The following is a 16465-nucleotide window of genomic DNA, read 5'->3' as shown; positions in this document are numbered from 1 at the left end:
AGAATGCCCCAAGACAGCCTGACTGAAAATTAAAATAAAAACCAGTAGAAGTGGTTTCAGGTGAGGGCAACACAGACCACTATCAGGAGGCAGTTTGTACAATCAGAGCAGGAGTCAGAACTTTCTCTGTTTTGTGCTCAGTGGTTGCTGAGCCAGCATGGTCCCAACAGCCATGGGGAGGATTTGGGAGCTGGCCAAGAGGGCAGGAGACTCAACATTGGATTTCTTGTCCCTCTAGGCAATTTCTCTCAGTGGTGCAAATTTATACCAGAACAGAGAACAGTTACCTTCTTATCAATCAGGAAAAGACATATATTAAAAGTGGGTTTTTTTTTTTCAGTGTTGGCTAGCAAAGAAAGCTGAGGGAAGCTGGCAAGGGAACAAAGCCCGATTCCTCCATTGTGAAGACAAAGATCTCTGGTTATGACAGAAAAACCTGTGGGAAGGGGGTAACTGCTATTTTCCAAGCCCCTACAGGTTAAGAAACAAACACTTAATCTTTCTCTTTATTACATTCTCATCAAAAATAAGCAGCAGCTGTATTTTCCTTAAATGAAAATCGCCCCTCAACAATAGGGTCTTCTGAAAACAAAGAACCGGATGTTTATGGTTTAATAGGAAGACTCCTCACAGCCAAGAACCAGCTGCTACATGGCTTTGTACTAAGTCACCAGCCACTAGACCAGAAGATTAAATATTATTGTGAACTGATTAACTGGTTGACTAACTGATTAAAATTTTAACAGAGGAATAATACGAATATGTGAGTATTGTAGAGGTGTGTCACAGAAGCCCTTAATGGTAAGATCCTAACAGGCGCTCTTAGATTCTCCTTCCCTATAAACACACCAGCCCTTACAGAAAGCTGTGATTTTATCATATGGTGCCCTTTTAAATTCTGGGGGTGTAAATGCTGAGGAGAGAAGTGTGGACAAGAGTAAAGGAACAGACTGTAAAACTCAGACATGGGGGAAAGTACATATAAGGGCAAATCTGTGGAGTCCCATCAAAAGACACAGACATCTGGCAGCAAGACAAGTTGAAGGGAATGTGCTGGATTGAACTACATTTTCTCATGCTGCCAGGACACTTTATCACCTTGAGATCCTTTCCTCTACATGACATGGGTGCCAACCAAGTATATTTGTGGCCAGTGGAGTACCACACTCTTAGCAGATACTTTTTGGATGGATGGATGGATGGATGGATGGATGGATGCTTGCATGGATAAATGGATGGGAGGATGGATGGATAAATGGATGGGTGGGTGATGAATGGGTGGATGGATTGATGGATAGATGGATGGATGGGTGGGTGGATGGATACACAGATGCTTGCATGGATAAATGGATGGGAGGATGGATGGATGGATGGATGGATGCTTACATGGATAAATGGATGGGAGGATGGATGGATAAATGGGTGGGTGGGTGAATGGATGGATGGATGCTTGCATGGATAAATGGATGGGAGGGTGGTTGGATAAATGGATGGATGGAGCTATGGATGGACACATGGATGCATGGATGGATGCATGGATGGTTACATGGGTACATGAAGAGATGTGTGGATGCATGGATGGACAAATAAATGAAGGAATAAAGTGTGTACTTTTTTCTCTGTGCACTTTAAAGTCAACATTCAAAATTAATATTTTACTTGCAAAAAATGTTCAGCAAAGTTGCTCCCAGCTGATTTCTCCACACTGTACACAAATGTTGCTCAACTCACTGGAGACATCAACAGCATACTGTATAAAATCTGGGTAGTAGTAATCTTCCCAGACTCTCTACCACCCCATGTCAATTAGAATAATTAATAGCAACTAGAACTCATTGACTTAAAAGTAAATTACCACAATTGGGTATCTGCAGGTTTGCCAGAGGGATATTCTTGCTGCTTTCATTTAGGCAGTACAGATCCTGAGTTTCTGGACTGGATTTAGTCTCCTGAAAAGTCTTGATCCACATAATATCACAGGAGCACATAAATGGATTGCCCACCAAGATCCTACGTGGAACAAAAATAAAACCTGGTCAGGCTTCCCTCTTTTAATTTTAACAACATTCATGTTCATGAAGTACTATACAATTATAAATTTTTTCTAGCCAGCAATCTTTGAAAGTCATACCCACCTTTACAATATAAAGGTACTTATTCATTAATTTAATACTTACTGACCTTCTGCTACATGCAAGCACCACTGTAAAAGCTAAATGATGCAAAATGAAGACCTTTCAGAATAACAGGGGAAAATGATAGGGACAGAAATAGCTATAATGTAGGATAGAAGAGGGTGTCTTATAAAATGGGGAAAATAAGGTGCCATAACAAATTTATCACAGTTACTATACAGTTATTAAGAAGATTTAAGTGAAGATGCCAACAGGAAGTTTTCAGGAATGCTAACATCCTTATTTCCGGTCAGGCTAGAGACTGAAGTGTTATTTAATAAGCTCAGACTTTGTGGGGGGCAGAGCAATGTCATTTTCATTTAAAATGAGACTGTAAATACAATGCTAGACTGAAGTGTGAGAGCTAATCAGGGGGCATTCACAGCTTTCTGCAACCACAGGTCAGTATGACTGATGCAAGAAAATCAGAGTGAACATGAGAGAGAATCTGGGAGGGAGCTCTTAGACCTCCAGCCTGCATGTGCACACGTGCTCAGGAGTTTAGACAGCATGTGCAACTGAGCTCCAGATTGAGCCTCTTGGCCCACTGTGAGAGGGTCTGCTGAGATAAAGCCACCATTCAGCCATGCTGCCTGGACTCCTGTGGCCTGCGACTGGTGAGAGAGGAAGTAGTCAAAAAGGAAAATAAAAACCACAAGAAAAAAATCTTTAAATGCTTATTTATAATACCCAGTGGTCCATTTAAGATGAATTCCATTTATGGTAATGAGCCTTTAAATGAGGCCATTTAAAATCGTTACATAGGCTCTGCCTGGCATTAACCACAATACTTAAGATTTCTATGAGGACAGGACCTGGGCTTCACAACATCATTTACTCCTGTGGTTTTCTGGTCGGGTTCTAAGAATCTCAGGGATCCCTGGAGTCTTTTACAGGAGTTTCTGTGGGGGAAATGTGGTCATGGCAGACTCATTTAATTTGTGTCTTCTTGATGGCCTCCAAGTATCCCTCCAAAGCCAAAATAAGATTTGATGCTATCAGATATGGAATATAATTCAGAAGAGATCCACAATGTTCAAGCCCCCATAATCCAAGCTATTTCCTGGCATTCTGAGTACATAAAACACTGAAGAATCTTTCTGAAAAGAAAGTCTGATTGAATCCACACAGGGGGTAAAGAAGTGAGGGGTTCTTCAATTATACGTATAGCAGTGTTCCTATGACCACAAAATGCTGGCAGACAACTGGCTTCTCCCTCTAGCTCACTGTGCAAACTCCTTTTGCAGTGATTGCTATTATGCTTATTTGTTTAGGCTTCTCCCTCTCCCTCTCCCTCCAGAGAGCAGAATCCTGGAACACAGAAACAGTTCTTATATTGCCATGGCCTAGTGCCACAGTACTTTGATTTGTAACAGGACACAATTAACATTTGTTGAATGAATTGATTAAATATGTTGCAGGGAGAATATTGAAACATATGAATTTGGAATCAGAACTATAATTTTTAACCCACCAAGAGTATTTCCTGCAGTGATGCTTAAAATTTTTTTTACAGAGTTCCTTACTCTATTTCATATATCTTCCTTAAGTTTTTCATGTCTATTTCTGGGTTACAGGTAAACCTAGTACTCCAGCTACCGGAATTCACTTTATTCCAAATAATTGCCCATCACTAAGACTTTTACCTTGTAACCACCATTACTATCAATTAGCTTGTTGTTGCACCACTAGTGACATCTTCTGATCTGCACCCTACAACTGGGTGGACCTTACAACTCAGGCAACATACAGTGTAGGCAAAAGTTTTGCCTGGTATTTGAAGGTCTTGTCCACCTGGGCCCACCACTGCTGCCCAGAGCCTCTGCTTTAGGGTTCTTTGGGCACCTTAGCCGTAGGAATGTAAACCATTTACACGAGCTCCATAATGATAACACAAAAGTCAAACACACTTGGAAATGCTGGCTATTATTTATCAATACATTTCAATGTTTTTCCTATCACTTTATAGCCAAGGAAATTGGGGCATAAGGGTAAGTACTGAATGCAGTGGCAGACCCAGAAGAAAATCAGACAAGAAGGGGTAAGTAGGGAGAAGGTCTACCCGTCCTCCAGTGTTCACGAAGCACCAGCAGGCAGTGGTCAGTGGGTAAAAGCTGGCACATTTGCCCACAGTGGCCTTCTCGTTAAATGGGTTTTTGCTCCCCTAGGGCAGGGGTGTCAAACTCATTTTCGCCCAGTGGCACATCAGCCTTGCAGTTGCCTTCAAAGGGCCGAATGCAATTTTAGGACTGGATAAATGTAACCACTCCTTAACTATTAAGGAGTTGACACCCTTGCGCTAGGGTCTGGACATCATAGAGACCAAACAGATGCCAGGAGATACGCAATCATTTCCACAGAAAGCCTCCATCTTTTTCCCTTTTCCCTTCATTAGAAAATAATTCATTTATGTAAAAATAATATTTAAATTCATTAAAAATGATCTATTACTGAGGTTTCTACTTTTATTGCTGAATCATGTCTTCATGAGGGAAAAAAAATAAGTAACCAAAACTTGAGAAATCTTTTTTCAAAATTTTGGCATAAAAATAGATCTGCAGCATCACTCATTAAAGAAAATACTTAGTTGCCCTTCTTGCAAAACTGTTTTCCCAAACACAAAATCATTACTTACAGCTCAGACAAGTCAAGGTGACGGAAATGTTTCCTAGACAAACTCGTCAGTTTATTTCGGGTAAAATTGCTGGAAGGAATCAAAAACATGAAATGTGACTCTAAAATGATACATTTCAGAAATAAAGTATTCAAATAGAGACTTTTTTCACAATATAAATTTATTTGATCCTGGCTCAGGCCTTACTTAGACCCAGTCATCTCTCCCAGTTGAAGTAACAGCTTCGTTTTCCTGCCTCTGCTATAATTTTTGCCAATGGAGGAAGAAGCATAAAATTTTCATATTGTTTATTTTAAATCTCTTTTTTAACCCAAAGGCTTATTTTTCTTATGCCGATTCAGAGCCAAGTTATATACCTCCTGGAGATTTCTGACCTTTTAAACAATTAATAGAAACATTCAATTTAATTTCATTTAAAACCACAAACTCACCAGGGAGAAAAGATGCTTTAAAACTAAAAAGCATCATGAATATTTTGAAGTCATGTTCAATGACAGATAAAGTCATGTTCAAATGAAGTCATGTTCACATACATAACTCTGAATATGAACTGGACTTAATACATCCTTATAGGAAAGAACACACCTACTGGCTGATAAACTCTGCTGAGATTGTTTATTTATGACTTCTAAATAACCAGCTGATACCACAATGAGAACAACAAAAAATCAGATCCTGAGAAATATGTCAGATATTCTCTTGAACTACTCTAGCTACATGTCATTTTAACATTTGGACCAATCATTGAGAAGGTGGCATATTTGTGATTGAAAAAATAATGCTGAATTTACTGACATGTTCTAAACATGTAGTTTTTTTTCAGTGTACAGGAGTTGTAGTTTCCACTGATCAATGCCATGAGACCCTGATCAGGGGAATTCTGAGCCATAATCCTGGCAGCTGAATCTGTGAATCTGTTTACTAGTTGAATTTATTTTAAAAGTGTCCAGTGATCAGGCCCCTAGACATGTGTTTAGTAAGTAACATGAATATAAAACAAACATCAACTTTCACAAAAACAGCCAAGACCTCAAAGAATTGCTGTGAGCCTTTCGGTGTGTTTCCTGAAGTAAGTGATGGGCTGAGAGTCAGATGAGGATGGGAGACCCGAGGGTGACAGTAATCCTGGACCCTTATGTGAGCTAGTCTTTGTGTCAGCCTAACAAAGTCATCCATTAATAGTATCTTGGTGTGTCCAACCTTCAGAAGGGGTTCAGCCCAGGAGCTCATCCATGAATAAAGAAAATGCTCCCTTTGTGCCTCATAAGTTAAGGATGCGTGCCCACTCCTCAGTTTGTTCTACGCTGACATTTCCACTCACCCAAACTCTGACCTACACCAGGGTGCCCTCTGCCTTCTGTGCATGCGTCTTCTCTTTTCACTCTGAGTGTCGGAGTGCTCACCCACAAAGAAAAGGTACTCTACATGGAAGTTTAAAAATGTGGCCACAGAAAATCTTTTCTTTCGGACTGTGAATTAAGAATAGCTTTCACTGGAGTATAATACATTGACGAGTCAACCTGCCTGTCCTCCCCACAGTCTTGGAGACACAAATATTTTCATGTTCTTCAGAATCCCCCAACCTTCTGTGGGAGGTATGTGGGGAGGGAGGAGGAGGAACGGGAACCTGCTCTTCCTCCCAAGGAGAACAGGAGAGAAGAGCAAAGAAAAGGACACTCATTGTCAAGGCTCTTGGGTCAGCCAGCGAGCCGGCACCAGGAGCAGCTGCCCCTATCTGGGTGCCAGCAGCACAGCCCGGAGCCGGGTTACGTGCCAAAGAACAAGATGAGTTTTATGAACCATACTTATTATTGGGGCCAAAAGCCAAAAAAAAAAAAAAAGGAGAAGGAGGAGGGGATGAAAAATAAATCAACAATACTCTTACTGTCTGATTATAAGACTTTGAAAAGGAGCTAATTAGCACCTCTGTAAAGCTTCTGGAAAATACAAATGCTGGCTTTTCTCACAGTCTCTGGGCTCTAGGGGGGGCCGGAATTAAGGCACCAAGCAATAAACTCAGTGACCAGTCACAGGGGCTCTGGAAAATCCCCATGCCAGGGTGGAGCGGGGAGTGGCGAAGGAACCAATTTGAATTTCCTTAAAACTCAAAATGAGATGCTCTGGTGCACATTTGTTCACCTCCGAGAAGCTAACAGGGATGATCAGCATATTCCAGGGACACTGAGAAACAGCTTCTGGTACACAGTTCTTTCTCAGCTCACTGTCACCCGTCATGCTGATATTCAAGTTAAAGGTGCAATTCACTTGTGGGAAACCGAGGGAGAGGCAGCCAATTGCCCCAAGTCCTTGCTCTTTAGCAAAGGTTGGGACTAAGGTCTGGAAAGACAAGCACTGGCCTTGAGCCCCTCCTCCCTCCCTGCCATTCTCAAAAGCCAACTACTTAATTTAATTCCTTATTTTGGTTAGGAGCCTCTTTTGTCACATAAATGTGTGAGCCTTAATGAAATTTCATGACTTCTTCATAACTGTCTGAATACTTGCCTGACTTCATTCTGCCTTACCATGTAACCATGCCTACAAATATCAATGGCATTTTTGCTGTTTGCCCAATGATTAGGCTTCCAGACAATTGACTTTTAAAGAAATTATATGGGATATGTCCATCTCTTTTTAAAACAAAGATTTTATTTATTTATCTATCTATCTATTTATTTAGTTATTTATTTATTTTTAGAGATTGGGGAAGGGAGAGAGAAAAAGAAGGAGAGAAATAACAATGTGTGGTTGTCTCTTCTGTGTCCCCTACTGGGGACCTGGCCTGCAACCCAGGCATGTGCCCTGATTGGGAATCAAACCAACAATCCTTTGGTTCACAGGCTCAAGCTCAGCCCACTGAGCCACACCAGCCAGGGATATCCATCTCTTTTGTTTTCTATTTTTAAATGGCACCTCTTTGCAAGACATGGATAGATACCTGGCTTTATATAAGTTATGCACAACACACAGAATGCCACTAAAATTATTCTATCATGTATCACCCTGAAAAAAATACACAAAGTGGCTTTGGTTTCCTAAAAATAGCATGCAACAAGAAAAGCAGGAAAATATAAAAGGTACCCTAAAGAAATAATCAAGTCTATTACTAAAACTATAATTAACCATAGCCCACGAAACAAAAATCACAATAGGGGAAGTGATATGGTAAAAGAGCCAATAAAATGTGGTTGTTGAGTAATTTGGGTCTAAAGTCAGCTATAATGAAAATACCAGAAATTAACTAATGAGGTCATCAATTACATTTAAGTGATTGCATTAGGGCATTTCACCTCTCCTCTCCGACCTCTCCTGTTTACGCTGTCAAGGACTTCGCAGACCTCAGATCTATGCAGGTAAACCAACCACAGCAATGATGCCAAAAGCATTTAAGTGAAATATGTTAAGTTCCTTGGAGTTTTATTACATTTCTGCCAAGTGTTTTTTATGTTAATTCTACAGACTTTCTTTTTAAACTGACTTCGTCATTAATGGCACCTATAAAATATGAAGCCAACATACTAGCTTTATGAAAGTAAGATTTTTTCATAATATCAAAACATCTCCATAGAGAGTCCAGGCAACAAGTTCTCAGAGAATGATTTCTTCTGTAACTGGCATGGAAATCGATTGGAGAACCAGTCTCCCCACAAAAAGAAAGAGGACGAATGTTATAGGAATGGCTGATCCTTAGTTGCAGAGATGGCACTGGTTTTATTTCTGTACTTACCAGAAGAACCCGGCCAAGGGTGAGGCGTGGAGTCCTAATTCTGTCACCTTCAATCTGTGGACCTGAGAATGCCCTACACCTCCCTCAGCCTGATTTTCTGCCCATGAAATGGGAGTAGAAATGATCTCCCCTACCAACTGGTAGAAAAATCAAGTGAGATAATGCAGGTAACTATGAGACACATAAGGTATTGCCACAGGGAATTCATAAAGCACAAAAGGGCCAGTGAACGCAGGCAACGTTTCTCCAGCAGAAGGTCCCTTATTTTCATCAGGACATGGGGACCCCAATCTGAGCTTAAGGGTGGGTGATTCTCTGTTTAAATATGAAACCTTTTAGGAAGGCCACACATTATTGACTAAGTGCCATAATCTAACAGGATTTAGCAGCCAGTAACTTAAGATCTTCTCTTGCCCCACTTTATTTTCATTTGACCTCAGTTGATAAATCTTCAACAGGACGGACGTCAGGGGAAGCATTTGCTATTGTTAATAATTGCCTAAAACTTTGGCATGTCCCATAATTGACTTTTCTTCACTTCTGTCAATCATGACAGAGAGCATTTTAAAAATGAAAGTTCAAAGAGGATTTCTTGTGGAGGGCAAGGCATTAGTAATTTTTAGTTCCCTAGAAAGGCCACGGCCAAGTCGGTTTCTTTCAACTCTACTGGTTTAATATCTTCCAGAGAACGTCATGATTCCAAGGAAAAAAACCAAGGACATTGTACCAGGACACAGTTTTCACATCAGACTCTTGCCATTGGCCTATTGCTCTGTCCTAGATGGAAGTGGCCCAGAAATTCATGAAAGGGAATAAACAGGCTGTTCTAGTACCCTCCTGAAGCTATTCAGAAATCAAAGATAATGTTTCTAAGCTATTGTCACAGCTAAACTAACTTTTAAAAAAGGGGATTAGAATTGGAAAAAAAGAAAAATAAACAGAGGGAGTGGAGATATGGACTAAGCTGGGTTCTGGGAAGCAAAGAATCAATCTTTACTTACATGTGCTGCAAGTTGCTGTTTTTCAGAAATGCTCTATGAGCCACAAATTTTAATCCGGAATCCACAATTGTCCTATGAAAACACATAAGTGCATGCATGTTAGAATTAGCTGATGAATGCCACCTAGCTAAAAAAAAGTTCTGAGATAAAGTACACAAGTCCTGAGTACTCACAGATTTTTCAGTCCTGCGTAAGCTTCAACATCATCTTCGTTGATGATTTCTAATCTTTTCTGATTTGCAATGTAACTGCAAAAAAACAGAGTGACAACCATTGACTCAGAATGTAAACAGTACATAAAAGAATGGGTAACTTCCATACAACCTCGCCAGGGTGCTCAAGGTGATCTTTCCCCACCCAACTTAACCTTACCATTGAAAAAAAATGCAGCTAGGGGAGCAAAACTGAGTGTGATTACAGACAAACCAGGGTTGAGCAGCCATCATGGTCAATGGCAGGTTCACCAGGCTTCATTTTTCTTAGTTTTTTATTACTCATTCTACTAACAATTTCCATTTTCCTCCCCTTTCATAGTATCCCCTGTGCTTAGAAGTAAAAATAACTTGGAAATGCATTTACTGCCTCTCAAAAGCAGTCCACCCTTATGGCAACAGCCACAGGGATGCTGGCATCATCACATGCAAGACGAATCACACCTTTGCTCACATTCCAAGAGAAGCAATGACTCCCTCCTCTCACCTCCTAAAACACTGCGGCAGATTCCCCTCCCTTTTTCTCTCTTTCCCTCCCTCCCATCCCCCTCCCCACTCTCTCTTCTCCTGGCCCAGCATCCTTCTTTCTGCCTCTATCGGTAATAACATCAGATTTCCCATTCAGGAAGCAAGTTTCACAAACCCACGTGGCGGGAGTGCACTCTCTTTAGGAACTCTCCTCTACTCCTACCCCTCAAACCATCAAATTCAGAAACAAACTGGTGATTCTGACTGGAGAGAGAATTCTGTCCCCTTGACCATGTCGACTGGCTTAGAGTTGGGCATGCAACCTCAACTAGACCAATGAGAATCTTCCCTAAAATTAAATACATGAATGCTGGGACAGGGAGCCTCTCTCTCTCTCTCTCTCTCTCTCTTTCTGGAATCATAGCTGAAAGATTACACAGGGCTGGGTCTTCCATGAGAGATTTTTCTGCCACAAGAAAAGAGACTGTCCAAGAATAAAGTCAGCACACAGCAGAAAAGATTGGTAGGAGATACAAAGAGAGATAGAACACTGAAAATGTCATTTGAGCCTTTGGATCCAGCCATCTCTAGGGTTAGATTTCACTAACTGAGTTTTTTCCCTGAATTTCTGTCATTTGCAACCAAAAACACAAATCTAGTAACAGGAACACAAAGCTGTTAAAATTGCCTCCACGGAATCACCTTGTGGAAGTTACTTGAGAACCTGTCTCTCCATTTTTCTTAGATCACAACCTCTCTGAAGACAGCTGGATCCTGTTTTATATTTCTTAATGTATCCCACAGCATCTAGCATAGTATCTTGCACAAGGTAGGTATTCAACAGGCGATGGATGGATGGATGGATGGATGGATGGGCAACACTTGGAGTTCCAAAGGCACTACAGGAACTTGTGCAAGGATGGCTTTTCCCTTTCTTGTTCATTAAGATACATAGCATATTCCAACTAAGACACTGAAAACAAACATATAACCCTGCTGTTACAAACATGAGTTAAAATTTTAAAAAATTAAAAAGTAACCAATTGGGGAGAAAATACAGCATCTCTAGATCCCTTCTACTTAATCCCAAAACAAAACAAAACAAAACAAAGATTTATGGTAAGAGTCAGGGCACCCATTTTTAGGAAACAGATTTTAGAAATAAAATAAGTAAATTCTCTGAGGGAACAAAATTTCACCAAAGAGAAATAATTTTAAAACTACCCATATAACCATTGCCTCCCATTACATAAAAATGGAACCTCCAAAACAGAAAAGCATCCTCCACTCAAAGATCTTGGTTCTCCTGGTACCCAGGGCCTGGCACTTAATCAATGTGTAGAAAAGATTCATTCTTTTTTTTTAAAGATTTTATTTATTTATTTTTAGAGAGGGAAGGGAGAGAGAAAGAGAGAGAGAGAGAGAAACATCAATGTGCGGTTGCTGGGGGTCATGGCCTGCAACCCAGGCATGTACCCTGACTGGGAATCGAACCTGCGACACTTTGGTTTGCAGCCCGCGCTCAATCCACTGAGCTACGGATTAGAAAAGATTCATTCTTTTATCTCCTTCTACCATACACAGCAGGAAGCATTTTAAGATTCCAACTTAATGACAAACAACAATTTTCAACATCAAGAGTTTTTATGAAATGCTTCAAAATTATCACATATTAGATACATTTTTCCAAGATTTTCATTCCATTAACATTTTCAATAGAGACCACAGTGACTACCTCCTTCTAAACTAGCTCCCAATAAGAAGTGCACTCCAGAGAGCCCTAAATTTTAATGCGTTTTTATAAAACTTCAGTAAAAAAACAAGAAAGGGTAAATAATGTGGGTAATGTTTCATTTGGGGCCACAAGTAGGACTTTCAGAAGGCCTGTCTGCTGCTTACAGCTGAGCTAGCATGTTGGCCATCAAGGTTCTGAAAACATCCACTCTCTTTGCCTGGACATCACTGCATCCTCCATGCTAATCACAGGGCCTGCCACGCAATCGTACCTACTCAACTGTGGCACAGAGCATTTATGTTTTAGTTAATTATACCCTCTATTTTATTTTTACTTCACTTTTCATGAGATTTTTAATCCATAAACTCCTCAGTTGTACTCAATAAACTACAATGAGCTAGGATAAATGAAAATGGAAGGCATAGCCCTGGCAAGTGGCTCAGTTGGTTGGAGCATCATCCTGTACACCCAACAGCTGCAGGTTCAAGTCCAGGTCAGGACATATATGAAAGGCAACTGATTGATGTTTTTCCATCACATCTATGTTTCCCTCTCTCTCTCTCTCACTGCCTCTCCCTCTCTCCCCCTTCCTCTCCTTCTAAAATCAATAAACATATCCTCAGGTGAGGATTAATAAATAAATAAATAATAAATACATACATAAATAAATAAGAAAGGCATAGAAGAAAGAAAAGCAAGGGCAGAGACATCAATGGAGCTAGGAATTAGGTTCTAAAATGTGTATACTTGTTAGAAAAAAAACCACAAGCTTATTTCTAGGCTTCCTAGTTACCAACACCCAAAGAAAAAAGGAATGGGAAATAAATTTGGTCAGTGGTTATTTCATAGTGTTCATGAGATAAAAATAAATCAGACATTAAGCAAAGCATAACTGTTCTTGGATCTCAGACTAGACATGCGATTTTGTGGGAAACCATCAAAAGAACCATATAAAATTATGACAAAGAAATGGTTACTACAGAATACTCTTCCTCTGTGGAGACAGAAATTTCCTAGATAAGTAATGAATTTTTCTCCCTTCAAAATGGAAAAATTAACAGAAGAACTGGATTAAAAGGTTGGCAAGTATCTTCCCAGATGTCAGGAATTCCCCTTCATTTAAGTTACCATCTGCAGAGGTGCCCACATGGTAGCTGATGGTTATGAAACAGTCATGAAATCTACCCGTAAGGGACTCTCCTTAGCCACCAGTGAGGCATTGTAGGACTAGAAGGGAAATCAGTAAAGTTAATAACAGACAATTCACAAAGGGGAAACCTCAATAGCCAAGAAACATGAGAAGCTGCTCAGCCTACAAGGAATCTGAAATGCAAATTAAATAATGATACATCATTCCTCCCATGCTGGAGTGACAAAATGTTTAAAAGTTGACAATATAAAACATTTCTAAGGATGCAAAGAATTTCTCTTACATTGTTGGGGGGACCATTAAATTGGTATAACTACTTTGAAGGGCAATTTGCCAGTATCCTGGACAATAATAGATTGGCACACTTCATGGCCCAGCACTTCCATTTCCAGGTACTCACCCAAAAGGAATTCCCACACAGGCGCACAAGGGGACATATGCCAGAATATTCGCTGCATTTATAGTCAGAATCAAAAGTTGAGAACAACCCAAGTGTCTAACAATAAAGAAACCACTCAGCCACACAAAAGAATGAAATCTTGCCATTTGCAACAACATGGATGGACCTTAAGGGTGTTATGCTAAGTGGAATAAGTCAAATGGAGAAAGATAAAAACCTTATGATTTCACTCATATGTGGAATGTAAAACAAAAAAGTATCAAACAAACAAAACAAATGAAACCAAACTCATGAATGGAATGGTGAGAGAAGTCAGGAGAAGAGAAGTCAGGAGACAGTGAACTGGGTAAAGGGGTCAAATGTACGGTAACAGAAAGAAACTAGATTTGGATGATGAGCACACAATAGAATACACAGATATCAAATTATAAAGTACTCTTGAAATTTATGTAATGTTATTAACCAATTTACTTTAATAAATTTAATTTTTTAAAAAGAAAAAATTAAGATGTGTTAAATACATAAGCTGCATTGGAGCAGGTCTTTATATTTGAAAGAGAACTTCATGTCAAACAAGAAAAAAATAAGCCCAACACCATACCAATATATACATATAACAGTTTGCACAAACTTTCTTTAAAAATTTATTAAACTTATTAGGGTGACATTGCTTAATAAAACTATATAGGTCTCAAGTACATGATTCTATAGCCCATGGTCTTTATATAGCATTGGGTTCACCACCCAAAGTCAAGTCTCCTGTCACCATGCACTTGACCCCTTTTACCCGTCATTACCTCCCCTCACACCCTTCCCTCCGGTGATCACCATCTTGTCATCTGCGTTGATCAGTGTTTGTCTTATTTTTTAAAACTATACAGAAAACAACTACATAACATTTATAATCAAGTATATGTGTGAAGTATGAAAAGATGGCAAGTAAGATCACCTTAGGAAAGCAGAATGAGTCTGGGATAAAGAACAAACTGTTGAAGTATTTATTTTATTAAACTACTAAACTATTTCTTTTCTTAAAGGAGAAAAGATTCGTAACAAAGAAGACCAAAATGTTAAAGTGTCAGTTCTGGATACAAATATGTGAAGTTATTGTTATGTCGTATTTTTTTGAATTTTAAAAATTTATGAAGAGGGGAGGGGGTGGGCGGGAGGGAGAGAGACAGAGAAAGGCCTAGAAGAGAAACGACTGCAGGGAAGCTGAACTCCAGGGCTTTTCAGTTACTCAGTGGAAAAATACACCCAGGTTCAACTTCTGGTTTCCTGGACCATCCAAAAACAAAAGTCTAAAAGCCTTATGCTCCCTGTCCCAGAGCCTCACCACAGGAGCTTGAAGACTAAGGAGCATGCTAGGCTGCCCCCTACTGGTGATCTTCGCCTGCCTCCAGGGGAATCTTCATATCAGCTTTTCTGCATTCTCGCATCTCACTGCCACTGCTCAGAGGCCAACCCAGGGTCAGGGAGGAGACCGGAAGGGCAAGGCCAGGGAAGACTAGTGAAAGATGCATCAAACGGCTTTCCTCCCCTCCCACCCTGAACACTATTTCCCATCACTCCAGCTACAGGAAACTCTGAGGGCTCTTTACTGATTCAAACTTTGCTTAATAAAATACATCTCCAAAAACTGTTTCATTCCCCAGGAAAAATGGGAAGACCCAGCATTTTGGCACAGGCCTTTCTCAACAGCTTTCTCTCCATGACAGCCCCTAACTCCTCTGATCTGTGCCCACTGTTCTGGGAAGCTTAGGCCCCAGGGTTTTTAAGACACAAGCCACCCCCCACCCCAACCAGAGCCCATGTCCCAGTGCTTATCTTATGAATTCAGCAGACTTTGAGTCTTCACAGAAAACCAGGCTTCTGCCATTCTAACCTGCAGAGGTTTCCTTCATTCTGTTTTAGAAACATAGCACTTTGAATAGTGACAAGGAAACTCTGTGAACTTGGATTTATTTAATTTGATACTCCACAAGAATTTCTCGCACTCAGCTCCTGGGACTCCCAGTCCCTCTGGCCCATCCCTCTATCAGCCATCTGTACGGAATCATTCTTGGCCATCAACCACCCTGTTTTGCCCTAATATGCCTTCCTCCACTCTCAAATTAATATATAGGACTCTAGGTGGGACGTCATATTATTATGTGTTGTTTTTCACTTTTATTATATCCCAAGACCACTCTCTACTGCCCTAAAAGTTGGATCCCTTATTCAAGGCACTTCTGAGCAAATTCATCTGAATTTATCCTGGGGCCCTGCAGGTCTGAAACATTGCTTGATTTCTGTGCAACACCAAAAAGACTCTTTCCAATCACAACATTTTTATTCCAACATTTGGCAAGTCTTTTTTTTTTTTAGTATTTATTGTATGTCTAAGCTTTGTAATGAAGAATTAGAAGAAATGGAGATATTCTCTGTACCCACATTTGTATTTTTCTATGAACCTATCTGACTCCCCAGTTGAACAGCTAACTCTTCAAATGAAGAGATTTTATTCATCTCACTTCATGCACTTAGAGGGATGATTCTCACGAATGCCGGCTGATCAAACATATCTAAGCATCCTCCAATGGATGTTTTATTACCCCAGTGGAAAGACTAGCCACATACACACATGTGCACAAAAGATGCACTGTAAATACTGAATGAAAATGGTGATAATAGAAAAATAACTTCCTGTGTCATGGAGAAAACAAGGAAAGACAGTAACAGAAGAGGATGGAGAGCCAATTTTGAAAGCAAAATGTGTCCAAACTAGGAATGAATGTAGATCACATGCACACGACACATTCATACCAACTATAGTATTTATTTATTTTTTCATATAAAATCTAACTGTCTTTGGAAAATGAGCATTTAGTTGCCACCAGACCCCTCAGTCTCAGGAATGCTAAGCCTAGAAATAGCCTCCAAGACTCTTCACGTCTATCTGTGGTCTGTAACCCTGACAGAGGTGA

The 16465-nt window shown here is 40.1% G+C and overlaps 1 protein-coding gene across 6 annotated transcripts in view; it reads right to left on the bottom strand.

The window, feature by feature from the left end:
• The window catches only part of NTRK2 (neurotrophic receptor tyrosine kinase 2), a 327977-nt gene that overhangs the window by 285482 nt on the left and 26030 nt on the right, over positions 1 to 16465 (bottom strand). For all 6 annotated transcript variants that reach the window (XM_045841007.1, XM_045841008.1, XM_045841009.1 and 3 more), the window contains exons 4-7: positions 9708 to 9782; positions 9535 to 9606; positions 4810 to 4878; positions 1856 to 2010 (exon numbers count right to left, since the gene is read on the bottom strand). In XM_045841007.1, the coding sequence (XP_045696963.1) occupies positions 1856 to 2010; positions 4810 to 4878; positions 9535 to 9606; positions 9708 to 9782 (371 nt within the window). The remainder of the gene's footprint in view (positions 1 to 1855; positions 2011 to 4809; positions 4879 to 9534; positions 9607 to 9707; positions 9783 to 16465) is intronic.

The sequence above is a fragment of the Phyllostomus hastatus genome, unplaced genomic scaffold (assembly GCF_019186645.2).
Source record: "Phyllostomus hastatus isolate PE091 unplaced genomic scaffold, TTU_PhHast_1.1 phas_contig_34, whole genome shotgun sequence".
NCBI lineage: Eukaryota > Metazoa > Chordata > Mammalia > Chiroptera > Phyllostomidae > Phyllostomus > Phyllostomus hastatus.
Note: the sequence above shows the minus strand (reverse complement) of the source record. Positions and strands in the feature narration are given on the sequence as shown.